Source organism: Serinus canaria, chromosome 1A, assembly GCF_022539315.1.
Source record: "Serinus canaria isolate serCan28SL12 chromosome 1A, serCan2020, whole genome shotgun sequence".
Lineage (NCBI taxonomy): Eukaryota > Metazoa > Chordata > Aves > Passeriformes > Fringillidae > Serinus > Serinus canaria.
Genome location: NC_066314.1, coordinates 51,906,259 through 51,924,325, shown reverse-complemented (window position 1 = coordinate 51,924,325; position 18,067 = coordinate 51,906,259). Strand labels below are relative to the sequence as shown.

Sequence of the window (18,067 nt, the reverse complement as noted above, 5' to 3'; positions counted from 1 at the left end):
GCTCCTGTGGAGGCGCCGGACCCTCACAAATCCCTGCCCCTCCCTGTTGCCATTGCGCTGGTTTCTTTTTCTTGGATAAAACGTAGGGGCCGATATCAAAAAAGGCCTTTCTGAACTCATTTAGGTGGATTGCCGCCGGGATATATCAGTGGCAGAGCAGTCAGGGAGGCCCTGAGCCAGTGTGGCGACCTCTCGCTGATCCCAGAGGGTTTATTCCAATTTAATTGATCCCGGGATTCTGCATAAATCAATCCCGCACACCGGACAACCGGAGCGTCCGCGGCCCCCTGAGCCGGTAGCGCCCGCCCCTGCCCCGCCCCTGCCCCGCCCCTTCAGGGCCCGCCCCGCCCCTTCAGGGCCCGCCTCGTCCCATCAGGTCCCGCCCATCTCTCGAAGCCGAGCAACCACTCCGGCGCGTAGTGATGACGTCGCCCATCAATCTCCGCCCCCTCCCCGGTCTTGGCCGTTGCGGCGTCCGCTGCTGTCGTGACGTCAGTGGGGCGCGCTGGGCATCTCGCACGTGCAGCGGTGCCGCCATGAGCTGCCCCGTGCCCTGCGCCGCCTGGGTGCGGCGCGGCGTGGCCAAGGAGACGCCCGACAAGGTGGGGCCGGGGCTGGGGTCGCGCTGAGGGAAGCTCGCCCGCCCCTGCCGCCGTCCTCACCCCTCTCTGTCCGCCCCGCAGGTGCAGCTCAGCGAGGAGGAGCTGAAGGGTCTCATCGAGGAGGCGCAGGACAGGCTGGGGTGAGCCGGGGCAGCGGGAGGGACTCGCCGCGACTCTCGGGCTCTGGTCGGGCGCTCCGAGAGCCGGGGAGGGGACGGGACGGCCCGGGCACGGGGGAAACGCAGCCCGGGGGCTACGGCGTGGAGCGAGGCAGCAGGCAGCAGCGCGGATTCCTCCCGGAGACGCCGTGCCAGGGTAGCCTGGCGTCCGGGGACCATCGGTGCTGCCGTCGTGGACGTGACGAGGCGGCTGCGTTCCCCTGTGGTTCCTCGGCTGTCACTGCGGGCTGTCACTGGCAGTGATGGGCATTGCGGGCCCTGGCGCTCGCTGGAGCTGCTGTTCCCGCCCACAGTGAGAATTACAGCGCTGTGTTTGTAACTGTGGCTGCTTTGGACATGTGGCAAACCGAGATGGGAGTCCCAGACTGACTGGGAAAATGGTGCCGATTGTGGGACAGGACAGTCTAGGTAGGGAGTGCGCAGTGGATATCAGAGTGACGGGGTATTCGTGCTTTGGTAGGAAAGGCAAAACAACACTCAGAGGTGTGTTTATGTTGCACAGTGAAACTGGAGGCATCACAATTCTCCCCTCAGCAATGAGAGCTCTTCGTTATGCAGTTGTGTTAAGTCTTGACGCTCTGCTTTTTAGAAAAATGTATTTACAAAACTAATACAAGAAGTGACGTATTTAGGAAACACAATAGAAGACAAGAAAGAAATGTCTCTCTTTTGTCTAGAAAGAATAGAGGCTTCAGGTCTTATTCCATTTTCTGGCCATTTTCTGTTACATCTGTTCATAGATTTAGGCTTCTGAGTGTTTCAGCTGTGCAGGGTGTGTGGTTGAACAGATGCAACAGGTAAAAGAAAACGTTTTTGAGTTGAATGAATATTGTCCATCCTGTATCTGTTGGATGTATCAGTGACACTGCTGAGCAGAGTGTATTGTCCCAGGATGTATTTTATTCTGTTTTTTCTGGTTTTGGTTATTTATTGGTTCCAAAATAATCTTAAACATTTGGAAGATTCTCACATCATGTTAATTTCTTAACTGATTAACATTTCTGCTTTCTGCAGAGTTATTTATTTCCCCTTTCTGTGTGTAAGCTTTTGGTTTTCTGAGTGATTTCCTTTCTCTTGCAATTTCAAAAGCATGGAAAGATTTGAGGTGCTGTTTTTTATGCATTCTATAAAACTTGAGGATGGAAGTTTGAAGACCATCTGAAACAGCTGATCTATTTATAATTTGTTGCAACACCTTGCTTTTTTCCCTGTGCAAAGATCACAAGTCAAACTCGGATTTAGTTATTTTATGTAATTGTCTTGTTGTTCGTCTCTAGTTATGTTGCTAATGTGAAGTATTATTTTACTGAACAAATTAGGAAAATTAGGCTTCTGATATTTAATTTAGAAACCGTATCTGAGAACTGCCTTGGCTTATTGTTGCTTGGGAATTTTGTGTGCGGGACAGATAGAGTGTGTTGAGCAGGGGTGAGTTTCTTTGGAGCATGCTCCATTGGGACATCTTGGGTGTTTGTTATCCTCTCAAACAGCCTTTAATATGCATTTTCTCCTCCTGTATTCCTTGCATGCAGAGTTCATGCCACAAAGTTCTGATTTTTCTAGATGTTGCATGGTTTATCCCATAAGAAGAATCCACAGTGTGACCTTACCTAATTAATTCTATGTTATTTTTACTTCATATAAATATGGGAAGTATGAGGAAATTAGGTCTTAAAAAGCTTGAAGAAATGTGGGAATTCTCACACCTGACCATGCCTCTGATTGGGGAAAGGGAAGGAAGGAATGACATGGACATATGTGAATGCACAGAAGTGAGGGTGACAACATGGTATCCACAAAACACATGTAAGAGAAAGGGACTTGCATACACAGTTTACCTTGTTGAGGAAAATTTGTGCCATGTTTTGCCATGGAAACTTTCAAGGCAAAGCTTTCTCTGAAAGCCTGAGAATTATAGATGCCTTGTACTTTAGGAAAGGCTCTAGAAGGAGTGAATGGATTTCAAAATTATTGGCATAAAGACTTGAAAGCCATGTGAGTAGCTGGGTCTGTGTGCTGAAATCTCACCAGCACCCCCTGGAAGTGTTCTGTGTGTCTGCCACACTTTCTCAGGGCTGTGTTCTTTCCACAGGGATGGTGCTGGTGGCAGTGATGAAGGCCAGACAGCAGGTGACACAAATGCACCAGTGCCTGGCAGCAGCACTAAGTCTTCCCAAAACAATGAAGAGCTGTCTGATCACGAACTGGATGAATATGATTTGGACAATTACGATGCAGAGGAATACACAGGTAAGAAAAATATGCGTGTCAGATGTGCAGTGTAGGTGAAGGACCTTTCCACTTCTTGTTGTACTTAAGACTTTAATATCCCAAGGCTACACTGTGTTAAGTTTCAGAAATTCACAGTTTTGATGATTTGCTTGTCCCGTCTTGGGAAGTCATTTAGCGAGGGAAACAGTTCAGTGTCCCCCTTGTTGACACTGAGACCAACAGCGTGTTGGAAAGGTCACTCTGACTGCTGTAGTGCTGGAGCAGAGCAGCAGAAGTCCTTGAAAGCACTAAGCAGTTTATCTTAACAAGGTACTTATGTTTAGAACTTGGAAGTTCATGTAGCCCACTCCTGATAGTTGCTGTATAGGTAATACAGGTATTGGTACAAGAGTTTCTAACTTTGCCTGTTACAGACATTTATAAAATGTGTTCTGAAATTCCCATCTAGGTGATTTAAAACTTGGAGACTCTTTGGCTACTCTGGCAGTATATGGGAGCAATGAAAATGATCCTTACATCACTCTAAAAACCACTGTGAGTACTTAAAAAATGTTAATTATCTTAAACTGCACGAACTTTAAAATCACTTAAATTTTCCACTCTGCCTTGCGGTGTGTAAGTACTTGCAGTCCTTTTGAAAGGTGTGCCAGAGTTTTGGTTGGATGGTGCTCTTTTAAGGCTGCTTTGTACAGTCCCTTCTTTTTGTGCCTTTTGCATTTAAGTAGGTGATTAAGGTGAACTGGCTCCTTACTTAAACCATGCACTTCTGTACATTGAGTGGTTTTTCACCTGCCTAGTAGGTCACAGAAAACACCTGAAGAAATAACCAGTCTCAGGCAGCTAGTGGCCAAAATTAGAAAAATTCACAGATTACAAGACTCTTGCACCTTCCTCCAGTTTGTGTAAGAAATCAAGCTGAGGTGGACTCTGGACTCAAGCAATGTGTCTAATATATCAGTGCTCAGTGTATATGTGTTTGTGTGTGTGTGTATCTCAATAGTACTGTGCCATTGGCTGCTTCTGCCTGTATTAGTTTCCACTGTCTGATGGCAACGCCTTTGTCTACAAATCCAACTTCTGCATACAGAAAATGAACACCTTTTTCTCAGAAGAAAAGCAAGCTCTTCTTCCTATGCTCAAGTTCTCGCCCAAATTCTGAAAGTTCTTCAGTGTGCATTTTGTTGTCATTTGACATTTACTACTGGAACTGTTAAAGACTATGTGTTGTGTAACCTTAAGTGAATTCAAAGAATTGCAGGACTTGATAGAATTCAAATATTGAAGTATGCTTGAATAAAACAACCCCAAACTTAAAAGCTTGCAATGAGAAGTCCACAAAGTCTTGTATGTGTTGAAGATGGGAAGGATGGTACTCTGTGTAAGATTATTGACTCCTGTACTGTTCTTAATTTTTCACAATAAAAATTCCCTAGTTCCTTCTGTTCCTCAGTAACAATGAAAATCAGATGAGAGGTTACATCTGTTGTGGTACAGCTGAATGCCTGGGAGTGCTGTATGCAGTACTTCTTGGGAAATATTTTTGAGGAAGTAGACAGTGGAAGTATTTCCTGGATGTGAGGAGCTGCAGCATTCTTATTGGGTAAAATGCTGTTATATAAACGGTCAAGGCACAGGACCACAAGGGAAATCACCTTTGTTTGTGGACTCCTGGTGATGAATTTCTTTTCAGCAATCAGCTGTATCAGGATAGCTTTGAAATATATGTATATTGATAATATATATTATTTAATTATATTTGATAATTAAACATCTCTACAAACCCACCTGTGTTCACATAAAGGTCCTTTCATCTAAGTTAATGACTATTCACTCTCCCAAGAATCAGGTCTGGTTCTTGCTTTTCTCTGTTCAGCACCATAACATGATTTTAGCTGGGTGGGCATTGGAGTGATTTTGAGTGTTCTCAGCTGGGGTTCAAAATTACTGATTCCAGCTTTTGAACACGGGTAGTTTCACGCTTTTGTGTGCTTTGCTCAACACCCCTCGTCTTCTCTTTTTGCTGTTTAGGAGCAATATGAACAGGAGGACTTTTTGATTAAACCCAGTGACAATCTTGTCCTTTGTGGCAGAGTTGATAAAGACTGCTGTAGTTTGGAGGTCCATGGTGAGTAAAATAGGGTTTGTTCTTTACAGTGATCATAGGAAATGTCTTGCCTAACATGTGCCACGTGGCTGTGTTGAAAAGGGAGTGGGATGGTCTTGAGAAGGATTTTTCTCCACTTCTGCCTTGTGTTTTGTACTTTTCCATGTCATGGTGCTTTAGCTACTTTTCAGGACTAGAGTATTTCCTGTGTAATTATTGTTATTTAAAGGATAGCTAGCTTCTTTTACGGTGTATAGCAATTCTTTTCCTTATTTCATTTCTTAAAACTTTTAGGAAATACTATGGCATTTTTATTCTCTGAACATATGCTCTTCATTCCAGTCTTACTTTCCATATCCTGCAAGCATCCTCTACTGGTTTGTTTTGGTTTTTTGTGGGTTTTTTTTCCTTTAGCTTTCTCCTTGCTTCTTTAAGTGGGCTTTCCACTGCTGGGATTAGAAGAACCAGCATCTTTATCATCATGGTCTAGAAGAGATAATCCTTAATGGGGCCTGCATATTGCTTGGTCTAGAAATAGATTTACTTTTGTTGTGTAAAAAATTTTTTTTTGTAGCCAGTAAATACTATTGAACATGCTGACATTATCAGCTTTGCTTCCTGTGGTTCTTTTGGGAATGTTTCTGGCCACTTGTGCTGTGGTCTGTGTTTCTGTAGGCAAAGTATTTCATTTTAAGCAACCAACATGACCAAAATGTGTGAAAGCATCTATTCAGATACCAGCATGTGACATTTTCTATGTCTGGAGGTGTTTACAAATTTTACTAACTGTAAGTTCATACCCAGTATAAACCTACAGAACAATAGCAAAGGCTTCTGCAGTTTCTAGAATTGAGTAACCTTGTCTTAGTTGACTACTAAGATAACTTAGTTAACTGGAGACTTCAGTTAGTATCTGATTATCTGTCACATGCACTATGATTTTGTGTGTGTGATAGCATGTTATTAAAATAAATAATGGGTTTTCTCTGCTGTCCAGTTGGTAAGTTATTTTATTATAAGGAGAAAAATAGCTGGCTACAGAGAATTTGTGTTTAGTAAATGGCTGCTTTACCAAAACTTTTCCTGTATCTCAGTTACCGTCTGCTAAAGGTAACTTCTGACTTCTTCACCTTCCTCTGGTTTGTCTTTTTACGTTAATTTCCCTTTCAACTTCATCTGGAATAATTTTTTTTTTGATTGCTAATCCTGTAAAATGAATGTATCCTGATGGAGAAAGTGCTGGATATGGAGCACATACTATGAAGAGATTATGAAGAGACAAAGTAAAAGTATTGAACCTTGACTGAATTTGTCACACCTTTATCTAAAGTACACAGAACAATGTTTATTTTGTGTAATTCTGTGAGGTACAACATTTGTAGAGGGTCTGGCCTCTGCAGTAAATCTCTGAAGACTCTGTGAATTTTCCTTCTAAATCTCCTTGAGAATTTTGTTTTTTCCACAACTGCCTTTTGTAGACGTGACCTGCTCATAATTGTTTGCTTTCCCTCTTCACTGAAGTCATGCATAACTTTTTTTTCAGTTTATAATCATGAAGAGGACTCATTTTATGTCCATCATGACATTATCTTGCCTGCTTACCCTCTGAGTCTGGAGTGGTTGAATTTTGATCCTAGTCCAGATGAATCAACAGGTAAATTACAAAGGATACTGTCAGTGTCCAGTTAAAGAATTTTTGCTTGAAAAGCGTGTAAGTGTCATGATACAGTCATCTCAGTGATGCTGCTGTAACAAATGCTTTCACTAAAATACTGATTTTATTGCAAACAGTTAATTATTGTCGGCAGACCAGAGCAATCTCTAAAATCTGCTTTATTTTCTGTTTACAAACGAAAGGTTGCTTTTGTTAAATGTCTTTGTGCCCAGTGCAGTTAATTAAATGTAAACCACAGCAAAATTTATATATATATTATATATTTATGTATTTAGTAACATTTTTCCTGTGTTTCTCAGATTTTTTTTCCTTCCACAGTACAGGGGATGGGATTTAGTTTTGGTTGGTTTTTTTTCTTTTGAAAACAAACAAAACATGCCACTTTATACAGCTTGTTTAAACAGTTACTTGTACTGAAGGGGAAGGAGAGCAAGTAAATTTTTTTCTGGCAACATCTGCTTGGTCCATTTATAAACATAAATACATTCAAATAGAAGATTGTGGCACATAAGTTTTACTTATCCAAAGAAATAAGGAACAGCTGGATTGCCAAATACGCTGTTTCATACCTAAATAAACTGGTTACATTTGGTTTTTTGTTTGTAGGAAATTATGTTGCAGTGGGTAACATGACCCCAGTCATTGACATTTGGGACCTTGATGTAGTAGAATCCTTGGAACCAGTCTTTTCTCTTGGAGGCAAGAAAGAGAAAAAGAAGAAAAAGAAAGGAAAGAAAGTAAGTGTTGCAAAAAGGTTTACCTGGTTGGATGGAGGAAATTTATTGCAGGGATAATGCCTTCTTTTTTCCCCCCTACAATATTTGAAATGCTAATTGTTCTCTAAATAACTAAAGCCTGGAATTAAGAGCAGAACAGGAGTGGGGTGTTGTCCCAGTAAACTTTGAATCTTAACTATTTAAAATTGGAAGTTGCAGGAACTGGCAGTTGCAAGGACCCAAAGCTCAGTTAATTGGGAGGAGGGAGAGGAAACTGCCAGGAGAGTTTAGCGAGAAGCTGAAGAAGTTGCACATTAGCTGGAAATAATGAGATTTCTTTTACTAGCCTGAAGGGAATAACCAGTTCTGTAAACCCAGCAGCTGGAGCAATCTGCAATCTAGGGTAATAGGCAGGGTGCAGGTGGTGGGTGCAGAGATGGTTCTCTCAAAAGCTGTGGAGCCGCAAGTGAGAGTAATTTAATATGAAGCTGTTTGTGAAGGGTTTAGGGAAATCATGCTAATGTGGAGTAATGCTTGATTTGCACTGAAGCTGTAATTTTCAAAAGTCTGTTTATGTTGTGTGTATATACAGAGTTTATCTTCAGAAGGGACTGAAGGACATACTGACGCTGTGCTTGATCTTTCATGGAATAAACAAAGCAGGTAAAAGAATACTTGAATAACAATGAATGTTAGAAACTTGCAGTCTTAATTAGGCATGCAGTTTTCACACAAAATCCAAAAACTTGAAAGCACTGCTGAAATTAATGCATTCTTAAAAACACACTCCTTTCTTTAATTATTTTTTTAACTAGAGCTCTTGATTTTTAATATTTTTTTTAATACTTGTATATTGCTGCAGGTCATTTTTGATTTGCAGGTTGTCCAGATGAGGGCAGGACAAAGGTGGGTGTGAGCCATTTGATAAATTGTCTACATTTCATTTGTTCAAACTGGAGAAGCAGAAGGGCTGCCCTGAGCTATGCTGGTCTGCCAGTGGCCTAAACCCCCATTTCAACAGAGACAAGTAGATTTATAGAAGAAAGTCCTTGCTATACTGTTTTGGTTTTTTTTCCTTCTGGCTTTTGTCCCAGAACTGTGAACAGGAGAGTGTAAAAGCCCTATAGCTTAATTACTGCAATGCCTCTGGCCTCTAGACAGAGAAAATTCCTTGTTGCCGGAATTAACTAGAAATGAAGTGCTGCTATAGAAGCAGCACAAATCTGGCCCATCTTGGGGCAGAGGTCAAGGACAGTGTGCTGACTGAAGTAAAGATGCTGCTGGTTTTTTATCACTTAGGTTGTTGTTAACAGTTTCATCTGTCAGAGGATCCTCAGCAAAGGTCTTGAAACTGCTTCAGTCAGACACAGGCTGACTTCTGTTTTTAAATTTTTTCTGCTGTCATAAATGTCTTTGCCTTTGAACGTGTACACAGACAACTCTGAATATTCTGATGAGCAGGTGTGAGCCTTCACTTGTACTGCTTTCTTATCTAGATACTAAGAAAACACCCAAACAGACCTCAGTAAATGTATATAAATTGCACTCTTAATGTACAGTGTTCTTAAATTAGACACATATGCACAGAGTGTGACAGTCATCAGTCCATCAGTCATACAAAAGAGGAGCTTTCGTGTACCTAGGAATAGTCTGGTGATAATACAGACAGGGATGAAAAGAAATTCATTAGTTAAGTTTGGAACGCATAATTCTGTAATGTGCTGAGTTACAAATTCATTGATACTGGTAGGTCTTTCACAAAACAAAACCAGCCCTGAATTGGGCAGCTTATGGAGAAAACAAGGAACTCCTTGGAGCAGCTTATATATAAAATGCTTTATTGTTGTTTCTTTCTTTTAAGCAAGGCATGTTGTGACAACTCTCTACAAACAACCTTCTGCCTATAGGTTATAGTGGTGTTAGTGTAAAATGCTCTTACAGCCTTCACTATGCATTTTCTTTACTCTCCTTTGTAACATTGCTTGGGAAAACAGCATTTCCAGGAGAATGTTAACTCTTCCAGCCAGAAACACTGGGTTAATATAAAAAGGGGAGGGGGACCAGTTTCAATCAGAAACAACATGTTAAGGTAATAAATCTGATTTTAAGAGCAATGAAGCAGTTATAGGAAATGTAGTGTATGTTTGCAGGAACTTGGGGATGTTTTGATTTGTTTTTTCTGATAAAACTTTTAAGCTGTTTTTATTGCTCTTGACCCAATTGGTCAAATCTAAGTTGAAATGTGGGGTCTGTAAACTAACTGAAAATTAAGTGGTTATATTCAGCAGTCTACAAAGGATATAGTGTTGTGTCTTCAGTAGGAATATAAACAGATATTAAAGAGCAAAACTTTTCACAAACAGGTTTGTCAGGTTCTTGGCTGCATGCATATGCAAACAGAAAAAAGTAGCATAGGTAATGTTTAAAAATATTATTAAATGTCAAAGGAAAGAATGTGCTTCAAAGCCTTTATTACTTTGTTTTGTTTGAGAAATCTTTGAGTAAATGGTATTTTAAGTAATGTCAGGGGAAATAGAAGCAGAGCTGTCATTGTTATAAGTTTTCTATAATGTAATATAGCCTATTTATAATCTTTACTTAAAACTTGGAATTGCCCTCAGAGTTATCCCTCAGGCTTGAGAGGAATCATCTATAGACCACAGTGTACTTGTTCTCAGAATTGGGCTCTGTGTGTATTTTGGATTTTTGACCATTATTTGTTTGTATCTGTAGAAAGAATTTTAAAACTAATTTTTGATCCATTATCAGGAATGTTTTAGCAAGTGCCTCTGCTGACAACACAGTGATTTTGTGGGACATGGCTGTGGGTAAGCCAGCAGCCAGCCTGACACTGCATACAGACAAGGTATGGAATAATTGCTGTGTTTCTTCCACTGTAGAATACGGAGAAAATGTCACTGCAGTTTTTCATTTGCTGCTTGGTAGTGAACCCTTAGAACAACAATCCTCTAATTTTCTAACATCTGTGCAGAATTGTTTTAATTTATTAATTAGTTGCTTTTGCAAACAGCACTGTATTTGCTTTTTAAGATGTTATTTAACTTTTCTTTAAGCAAGTTTAAAAAGCTTTGTAACAGTTTCTAAAATACATTTTGTGGATTGGCCCTAATGGTGGGGAATATAATAGTGCTGGTATAAGCTACAAAAATAGATGTCTGAACATAGGTCAAACTGTTACTCTCTTAAGGGAACAATGAGTGTCAGTTAGAGTTTGTTCTAGGTCAAAAGGTTTAAAATAAATGATACTAAAATACCATAGTGATGGGTACTTCAGAAATGAATTAATCTCAGTAATTAAAATGTAAAAGCTAGTTATTAATAGCTGTAACCTTATTTTGCTGCTAACAAAGTCACTGCCCTTGACAAACTCCTGATTTTCATTTTTTGTTAAGATCTGCTTTTTTCCCCCCAACTGGAAGCAGATATTCTTTCACCTCCAGCTTTTTTTTTTTTTTTTTTTTAACTAATATCTAGGTCAGAAAGGGGGCATGGGGTTCTGTTTATCATATTATATTGGAAAATATCTTGTTTTCACTAGGTGGGGGTGTTTGAAGTAATGCACATCTCTTGCACTGATTTTGAGCGATCTGAGTATCAACAAGCTTAATTGGGTGGGTTTTTTGGGGAGGACTGTGTGCTTGCTTGGGGTTGGGATGGTTTTGTATTTTGTTCCAAGAAAGTTCCTGTATATGTGTATTACATAAAATCTTCCATTATCTAGGTCCAGACATTGCAGTTTCATCCGTTTGAAACTCAGACCCTCGTTTCTGGATCATTTGATAAGTATGTCAGGTTCATGTTTTCACATGTTGCACCTGGGGAGGGTATTCATATTCATTTAAGCCTTGTGTTTTCTTTCATTTTTTTTTATAACCCTGCCAGTTTGGGTAATGCTGTTATTTTTTTCCAGCAAGGAATCCAGATTTTCATATGGCCAGGACATAGTTTTCTTTACCTTTTTTTCAAGGGTAGCAAATGCTTTAACCATCTGGACTGACATTTTCTGTGCCAGGTGTCTGCCTGCTCCAAACCAAATTTATTTCTTATTTGGTCTTATGGCATTTTCTTCATTGGGAACATGTCACTGTTTATTCCTGTGAAAATTTGCCCAGGTTTTGCCAGCCAGTAAGGCCAGGGTGGATGCATGAGGGACTTTAAAATCCCAGTTCTCTGCCTCCAGCCTCTATAGACACAGCCAAAGAGTAATGGGCTGTCTCCTGTGATTGCAGCCTGGACATGCTGGGAAATGGTTTGTGTCTGCACACTTGGACTACTCTGTGGCTGCCAGGTCTTGTAAGTCCTGCCAGCCAAAAAACTCCCTCTCTGTTCTCCCATCTCAGTGGAATAACTTTCAAATTTTGTTCTATCACCATGATTTTCTTACATTGGTTTTTTTATTCTGCTTTTAAGACTTTGTCCTTATGTTAAAATAATGTATAGGCTTGCCAATCTTTAGCCAAGCCTTTAAGTTCTTTGGCTTCTGGTTTTTTTCTTGCTGCATCTGCTGAAGTATTGGAGGAGGACCTTTTGCTGTTGTTAGGAAGTGGCTTCTGTCTTTTCCCTCCCTCTTGACTTCCTTTGATAAAAGGAAGCATTAAATCCAAGCAGTGACCAGCTGCTGATCCCTTTTTAGCTGCTGCTTTGGTACCATGGACACCTCTAAACCACTGTGCTATCCATAAACTAAGGGAGTGCCCTTGTGGATTTTTCCTCCAAAGCATTGCAGGACCACGGGCAATTCAGTGAGCCTTGGGCGATTCCTTCATAACCTGGAAATCAGACTTAAAGAAACTTGTGTGAAGTGCCTGGTAAAAGACCTGGGAAACCTACAACACACTTCTTTAATTATATGATATAGTGGGAATGGGTTACACTGAGGATGTTGATAGTGGTGAGGTGATGCTGGACTGACATGACCATTCCTCCCTTGCATTTGCACCCAGGAGCTTTTTGAGTTGGGACAGATTCTGCAGCCACTCAGCTGAGCATGTGTCTGTAAAGAATCCCAGAGGACCCACTGACTGCCATCCACTCTTTCTCTTTTGTGGAGTAGTGTTTCTCTAAGCATTTGTTAAGATTGTTGGTTTTTTAGAAATTATTTTTTTTATTAAACATATTTGAAGATGTATGCATATATATGACAAAATGATTTCCTAATTAATGCATCATTACTTGAGTTTACTGAAGTCTGTTTGTAATTAAGTGATATATTTGCATAATTATGGTCTGCTATGTGATAAGTATCTTGTGTATTGAGTAAATTCAAGCTCTGCTTAGTTTCAATAGAGACTGTAACCAAGATGAAACTGAAGTACATGGAAAAAATCTCATACTTATCTGCAAGATTTTAATCTGTTACTGAAATTGAAGATTAAGTAGTGAAGTTGTTTGCATTTAATTTTTTTAATTATAGTTTACATAGAGCTTCTGTAGATGTCAGTGAGAAAGCAAATTACATAATGAAGTGTTCTGTGCTGATTTTTTTTCTAAATTAATTTTTTTTTAATTTTATTTCCTGTCCCTTTGTCCCCTAGATCAGCAGTGCTGTACGACTGCAGGAACCCCCAGGACAGCCATCGAGTGTGGCGGTTTAGTGGTCAGGTTGAGAGAGTAATTTGGAATCATTTCTCACCTTGCCATTTCTTGGTGAGTACATGCTTCTCTGTTCTGGTTGGTTGTTGCCATGTCATTTAACTTGTGTTAACCTATTTATTGTTCATAATGCTTCTGAATCAGAGTGGAGGCCATGGACATTTGGATGGTTTGTGCTGCTTATTATAATAATGCAGTCTGAGGGAGGATGTTTTTAGGTAGTGTTTTCAATAAGTTATCTCTAGACCAGCTACTTATTTGGTATCTTCACTGTGACAGTAGAAAAGGTATTGATGCTGGTGCTTTTTTACTCCGGAGGTGAAAACCTTGGTGACATCGTAGCAATGTTCAGTGGTTGGGATACATTTTCCTTTGCAGAGTTTCTGTTGTGTTTTATGCAGTGAAGGAACTGCAGCTGAGAAATAGCTAATTTGAACTAAGATCCTGAATGTTAATTCAGTGTTTCAAGTCAGCGCTAGAGGGCACTGTCCTCCTGGCTGGTATGGAGTGATCCTCTCCTTTAGGTTGGAAAAGTCCTCTGAGATGAAGTTTAAATATTAACCCAGCACTGCCAAGTCCACCACTAAACCATGTCCATAAGTGCCTCATTGACATGGCTTTTAAATACCTCCAGGGGTGGGGATTCCACCACTTCCCTGTCCAGCCTGTGCCAGTGCTTGACAATCCTTTCAGTAAAGACATTTTTGCTGATGTCCAATCTAAACTACCCCTGGTGCAACTTGAGGCCATTTTCTGTTGTTCTGTTGCTTATTACCTGGAGAAGAGACTTACAGCCACCTAGAGTATAAGGGAAAAATATCTTGGTGTTGTTGAGTTTTTTGTAATAAAACTTTGCAACAGAATTTAAAAACAAATCTTCCCTATTGTCTCAATGGCTGTCTAGTTCTCTGTTGCTTTGTGTATACAGCCAACAGAAGTGGCTGCTCAGCTCTGTTGGTTTTATGATGTAGATCTCTCCTGGTGTAATCACACTTAGTTTTGCACAGGACTACTGTGCAGCCACTGATGGCTCCAAAGCTTTGAACTGACAGTAAAGAGACTGAAGGTTCTGTATTTGATTGCCTGACCTGAGGACCAAACTTAGTGGGGCAACTCTCCTCAAAATACACTTTAAGAAGTTTGCATGGGATTAAGACTTCTATGTCATCGGTGCAGCATAGTTGAGGTTCATAGAATAGCTGGGGTACCAGCTGGGTGGAGCCTGACTTTGGGAGTGCAGGCCTGGGAACAGTATAACATATCCTAGGGAGAAGTAGTGTCTGCCTTAGATCAGAGGGGTTTACCGGAGGGTTGGTGTTAATTCACTGGCTGTTTTTTTCCAGATGAGTGACTGTGGCTGTTTGTTTTTTAAATGCTGTGATTTCGTAGGCAAGCACAGACGATGGCTTTGTGTACTGTCTGGATGCTCGCGCTGATAAGCCCCTATTTACTCTGAAAGCTCACGATGAAGAGGTGTCAGGTAAATTGCCTTTGTGTCCTGTTTGTTCCAAGTGGGCAAGGCACATCTGGAAGATGCTTTTAAACCTTAGCACTGAGGTGTAGTGATTCTTTGTTTAACAAGTGAGTTGTGCATGCTACTCACGGTAGCTGGCATGCAAAACAAATCTCTGCTAGGGGATTGGGAGGCAAAATAGGCCTGCATGGTTCCCTTGGCTCTCACTACAGTGGCAGCATGGAACTTTAATGAAAGTTCTGCTCCTTTGTTCTGGAATGGAGTTAGTGTGAGGACAATATTGGGGTTGTTCTCATATCTTCACTTCAAAATGTATCCTAATCTCTGTGAAATGGGGATTGCCTCTTGCTCTCTCACTGCTGCACTCTTCTTCCAGGACTACAACTAAGCAGTCAGATCAAAGGGTGCCTTGTGACATCATCTGCTGACAAATATGTGAAAATTTGGGATATCTTGGGTGACAGACCAAGTTTAGTCCATTCCAGGGATATGAAAATGGTACAGTAATATTTATGTTACAGTAATATTTATGTCTTGATTCTACTAAGTTTTATATAAAAACTATGTCTTCTTATTCTTTTTCTGTCTAGTTTGAATCTTAGGGAAAAAAATAGGAACATATTCTGGGTAAATCATTGTCATCACAGTGCAATATTCCACATGGAATTGGCAGACTGCTTTAAAGCCTCAGAGTCCCAAATTCCAGATACAATGTTCTGAGTAGAACTATGGGTGCTCCAGCTTTCATCTGCTACATTCAAGACCAAGATGTGATTAACTGTTTATAATTAGCAGCTCTTGATTTTCATTTTATGTCTTTACGAAAGAAGTTTCAGAAACTTAATTACATTTGTTAAAACTTGCTTGGTGAAAGTATTTTCAGATGACAAATTCATTTTAAGATTAAAAAAAAAAATTCTCTTTTTTTTCTCTGACCCTGTCAGGGAGTTCTGTTCTGTGCAGCTTGCTGCCCTGACTTCCCGTTTGTCTTTGCCTTTGGAGGAGAGCGAGAAGGGCTGCGTGTTTGGGATATAAGCAAGATCTCTGCAGGTAATGTTCTAATTTCTTTGAAGGTCGTGGTTCTCCCCTTTCTTGCAGGGTGTATTTGTATTCAGTAATGTATTGTGACTCTGACAGAAAACCATAGGCTAGTATTTTTAAATACTCCAAGACTGTATGTGTGGTCACATTTTCAGCTTCAAAAAACTTAGGTTTATTTCTAAATTGGAGAACTGCTTGACACGATTTATGTTCTCGCAGCTGATGTATAATACCATATTTCTTATAATACCTATGGTTTTTTTCCTTGATAGTCTTGATGTGATTTGTTATCATATTTTTTGAGTACTTATGGGAAGAAAAGTAAGGACTGATTTTGATCACTTGTAGCTACCTGTAAGTAAACAGCATGATTTTTCTGCAGAAGGCTCTTAAGAGCCTGTTGGGAACCAGAGACTAAAACCAGAAATAAATAATTTAAACCTAATGATGTGGTCTTCAAACTTCATCAGTTTTACAGTACTTAGGTACAGAATTTTGCAGAGGAAATCTCTAGATGCTCTGGAGGAAAAATAACAGAACTTGTAGTTGAACTATCATAGACAGGCACTTTCCTGACCTTTAGGCTCAACTCTGTACTTGGGGGTGAGGGGAAGAGCTTTGAAACCACAGCAGGTTGGGATTTCCATTCCGTGGTGCTCACCAGGCTGTCCGTGCTGTACTCCTCTTTCCTTTGGGAGAGTAACATGTAAGAAATTCCATTTGTGTTGCAGTGAATGAAGTTTTTGGAAACAGAGAGAGGCTCATCCTGGCTAGTGCAAACACAGTGGCTTCCAGCTCCACAGCCAGCAGTAGCAGCAATGATTTGGAGACAGCAATGGAATCATGATGGACCAAACATCAAAAAAATCAAAGTAATTAATGGAACTACAACTAATGTGTATTCTACAAATGCCCGTGTTTGGAAGTGACTCTGGTGTCTTGCAATCAGCAGGCTTCTTCATCTCAGCCAAAGAAAGGTGGTGGTGTGTAAGCTCTAAGCTCCTGTCCTCTATTACCAGCTCTGAAAGACTGAATCACTCGCTGAGATAATGATCCCTGAAACAGGGGCCACCATATGTAAATCTGGTACATAAAATGGAAGAGTCACTAGAAAAGCATTCTGTGACCACAGAAGTTTGTTGAATACTGCAAAGAAGGTAAAAGATAAAACTCTCTAAGGGCATAAAGAAAAATATTTCACACAACAGTTGTGTAATAAATAAACAAAAGATTAATTGACTTAAATTACAAGTGTAAATAAATAATTTATCCTTAATTTGAGACTAGGTTTACAGATTTTGACAGATCTTTCTAACTTTTTAAGTCTTTAAAGTAGTTCTCAGGCAACAAGTTGGAGTCTCCAAGCAGAATCTTGGAATGTATTTCTAATACAGGTATCACCAGTATCAAACCAGAAATAACCCAGCTCTGTCCCACCAAGACTGGGATTTCTTTTTCCAGGTTCCACGGCACCTGAAGTTTAGTGACATTGCACATAGTATTGGGCTTTTCTTCACACTCCAGATGTATTTCAAGAGAATTTCAACTGAAACAAGGAGCTGCTACTCAAGGAGGATGAGAGGCTGTCAGGACACAAAGTGAGGGTTGGGATCCCAGCTGGTCACTGTTACTGGTAAAAAGCTCTATTATGTTCTTAACTCTGCTCAGGCATTTCTGCCTGACACCTGAAGGCACAGAGGAAAGTTTTAAGTATCACTTTAACCACCGACTTAAGCCCCTTGTTTGCAGAATCAGGAACCTAATCAAGGGATGTGACTCAAATAATTTCATTTATAAAGTAACACGCATCTGCTTTACCTCAGGAACTTAATTGATGCTCTTACCTTCCATTGGGCACTTGCCCTCTGCACACACTGAAGGTGCCTGTAGAGTGTTCCTGCTGCAAAATACCCTGGGTATTAAATCCACTGTTGCCAAAGCAGCTGTAGGATCATACTCACAGCTGCCAAGCTCTTCCCCTGCTTTTCACCCTAACTCACTGTAGTTCATGCTGGTGAGCTAAAGCAGATAAATTGAGTCCCTACAAACTGCAGATGGGGAAGAGGCAAGTCTGTAATTTTCCTTCCTATCCCTTAAGGGCAACTGGCTACTTTAAAGCTACTTCAGCTGTTTGTAGTCTGGTGAAGATGTTCAGCATGGCTTTACAGTAACCAAGAATACTCTGGATGTGCTGGGATTCCTGCATCCATCCTGTCTCTGCCAAGCAGTAGAGAATGATGTGTGGAAAACAAATGCTTTTGTGAAGCTTAAGAAGGTGTATGTACCAGAACCTCTGCTGTTTAACTGCTCTCCATTGAAAACTTCAAGGTTTTTCAAAGCTTTAATTTTAAATAAATGCTTTGTGACAAGATATTTGAGGGTAAGTGATTTCTCTTACCTCTAACCCTAGTAATATAATTGGCACTGTAGC

The 18,067-nt window shown here is 40.5% G+C and overlaps 1 protein-coding gene across 1 annotated transcript; it reads left to right on the top strand.

Moving 5' to 3' along the window:
• The first annotated feature begins 455 nt into the window (after positions 1–455).
• Positions 456–18,007, top strand: PWP1 (PWP1 homolog, endonuclein). The gene is made up of 15 exons (XM_009086422.4): positions 456–602; positions 684–742; positions 2,874–3,031; positions 3,462–3,547; positions 5,042–5,138; positions 6,661–6,771; positions 7,399–7,529; positions 8,101–8,171; positions 10,278–10,374; positions 11,251–11,312; positions 13,064–13,175; positions 14,511–14,601; positions 14,972–15,093; positions 15,540–15,645; positions 16,368–18,007. Exons 1-15 carry the CDS (start codon positions 537–539, stop codon positions 16,481–16,483), a joined length of 1,485 nt encoding a protein of 494 aa, XP_009084670.1. The 5' UTR covers positions 456–536; the 3' UTR covers positions 16,484–18,007.
• The last annotated feature ends 60 nt before the right edge of the window (positions 18,008–18,067 follow it).

Excerpts from the sequence above, each read along its gene's own strand:
- PWP1 (XM_009086422.4), top strand. The coding sequence starts at position 537 with ATGAGCTGCCCCGTGCCCTGCGCCGCCTGGGTGCGGCGCGGCGTGGCC. Across the intron at positions 8,172-10,277 it reads TCATGGAATAAACAAAGCAG|GAATGTTTTAGCAAGTGCCT; the intron begins GTAAAAGAATAC and ends ATCCATTATCAG. Across the intron at positions 15,094-15,539 it reads ATTCCAGGGATATGAAAATG|GGAGTTCTGTTCTGTGCAGC; the intron begins GTACAGTAATAT and ends TGACCCTGTCAG.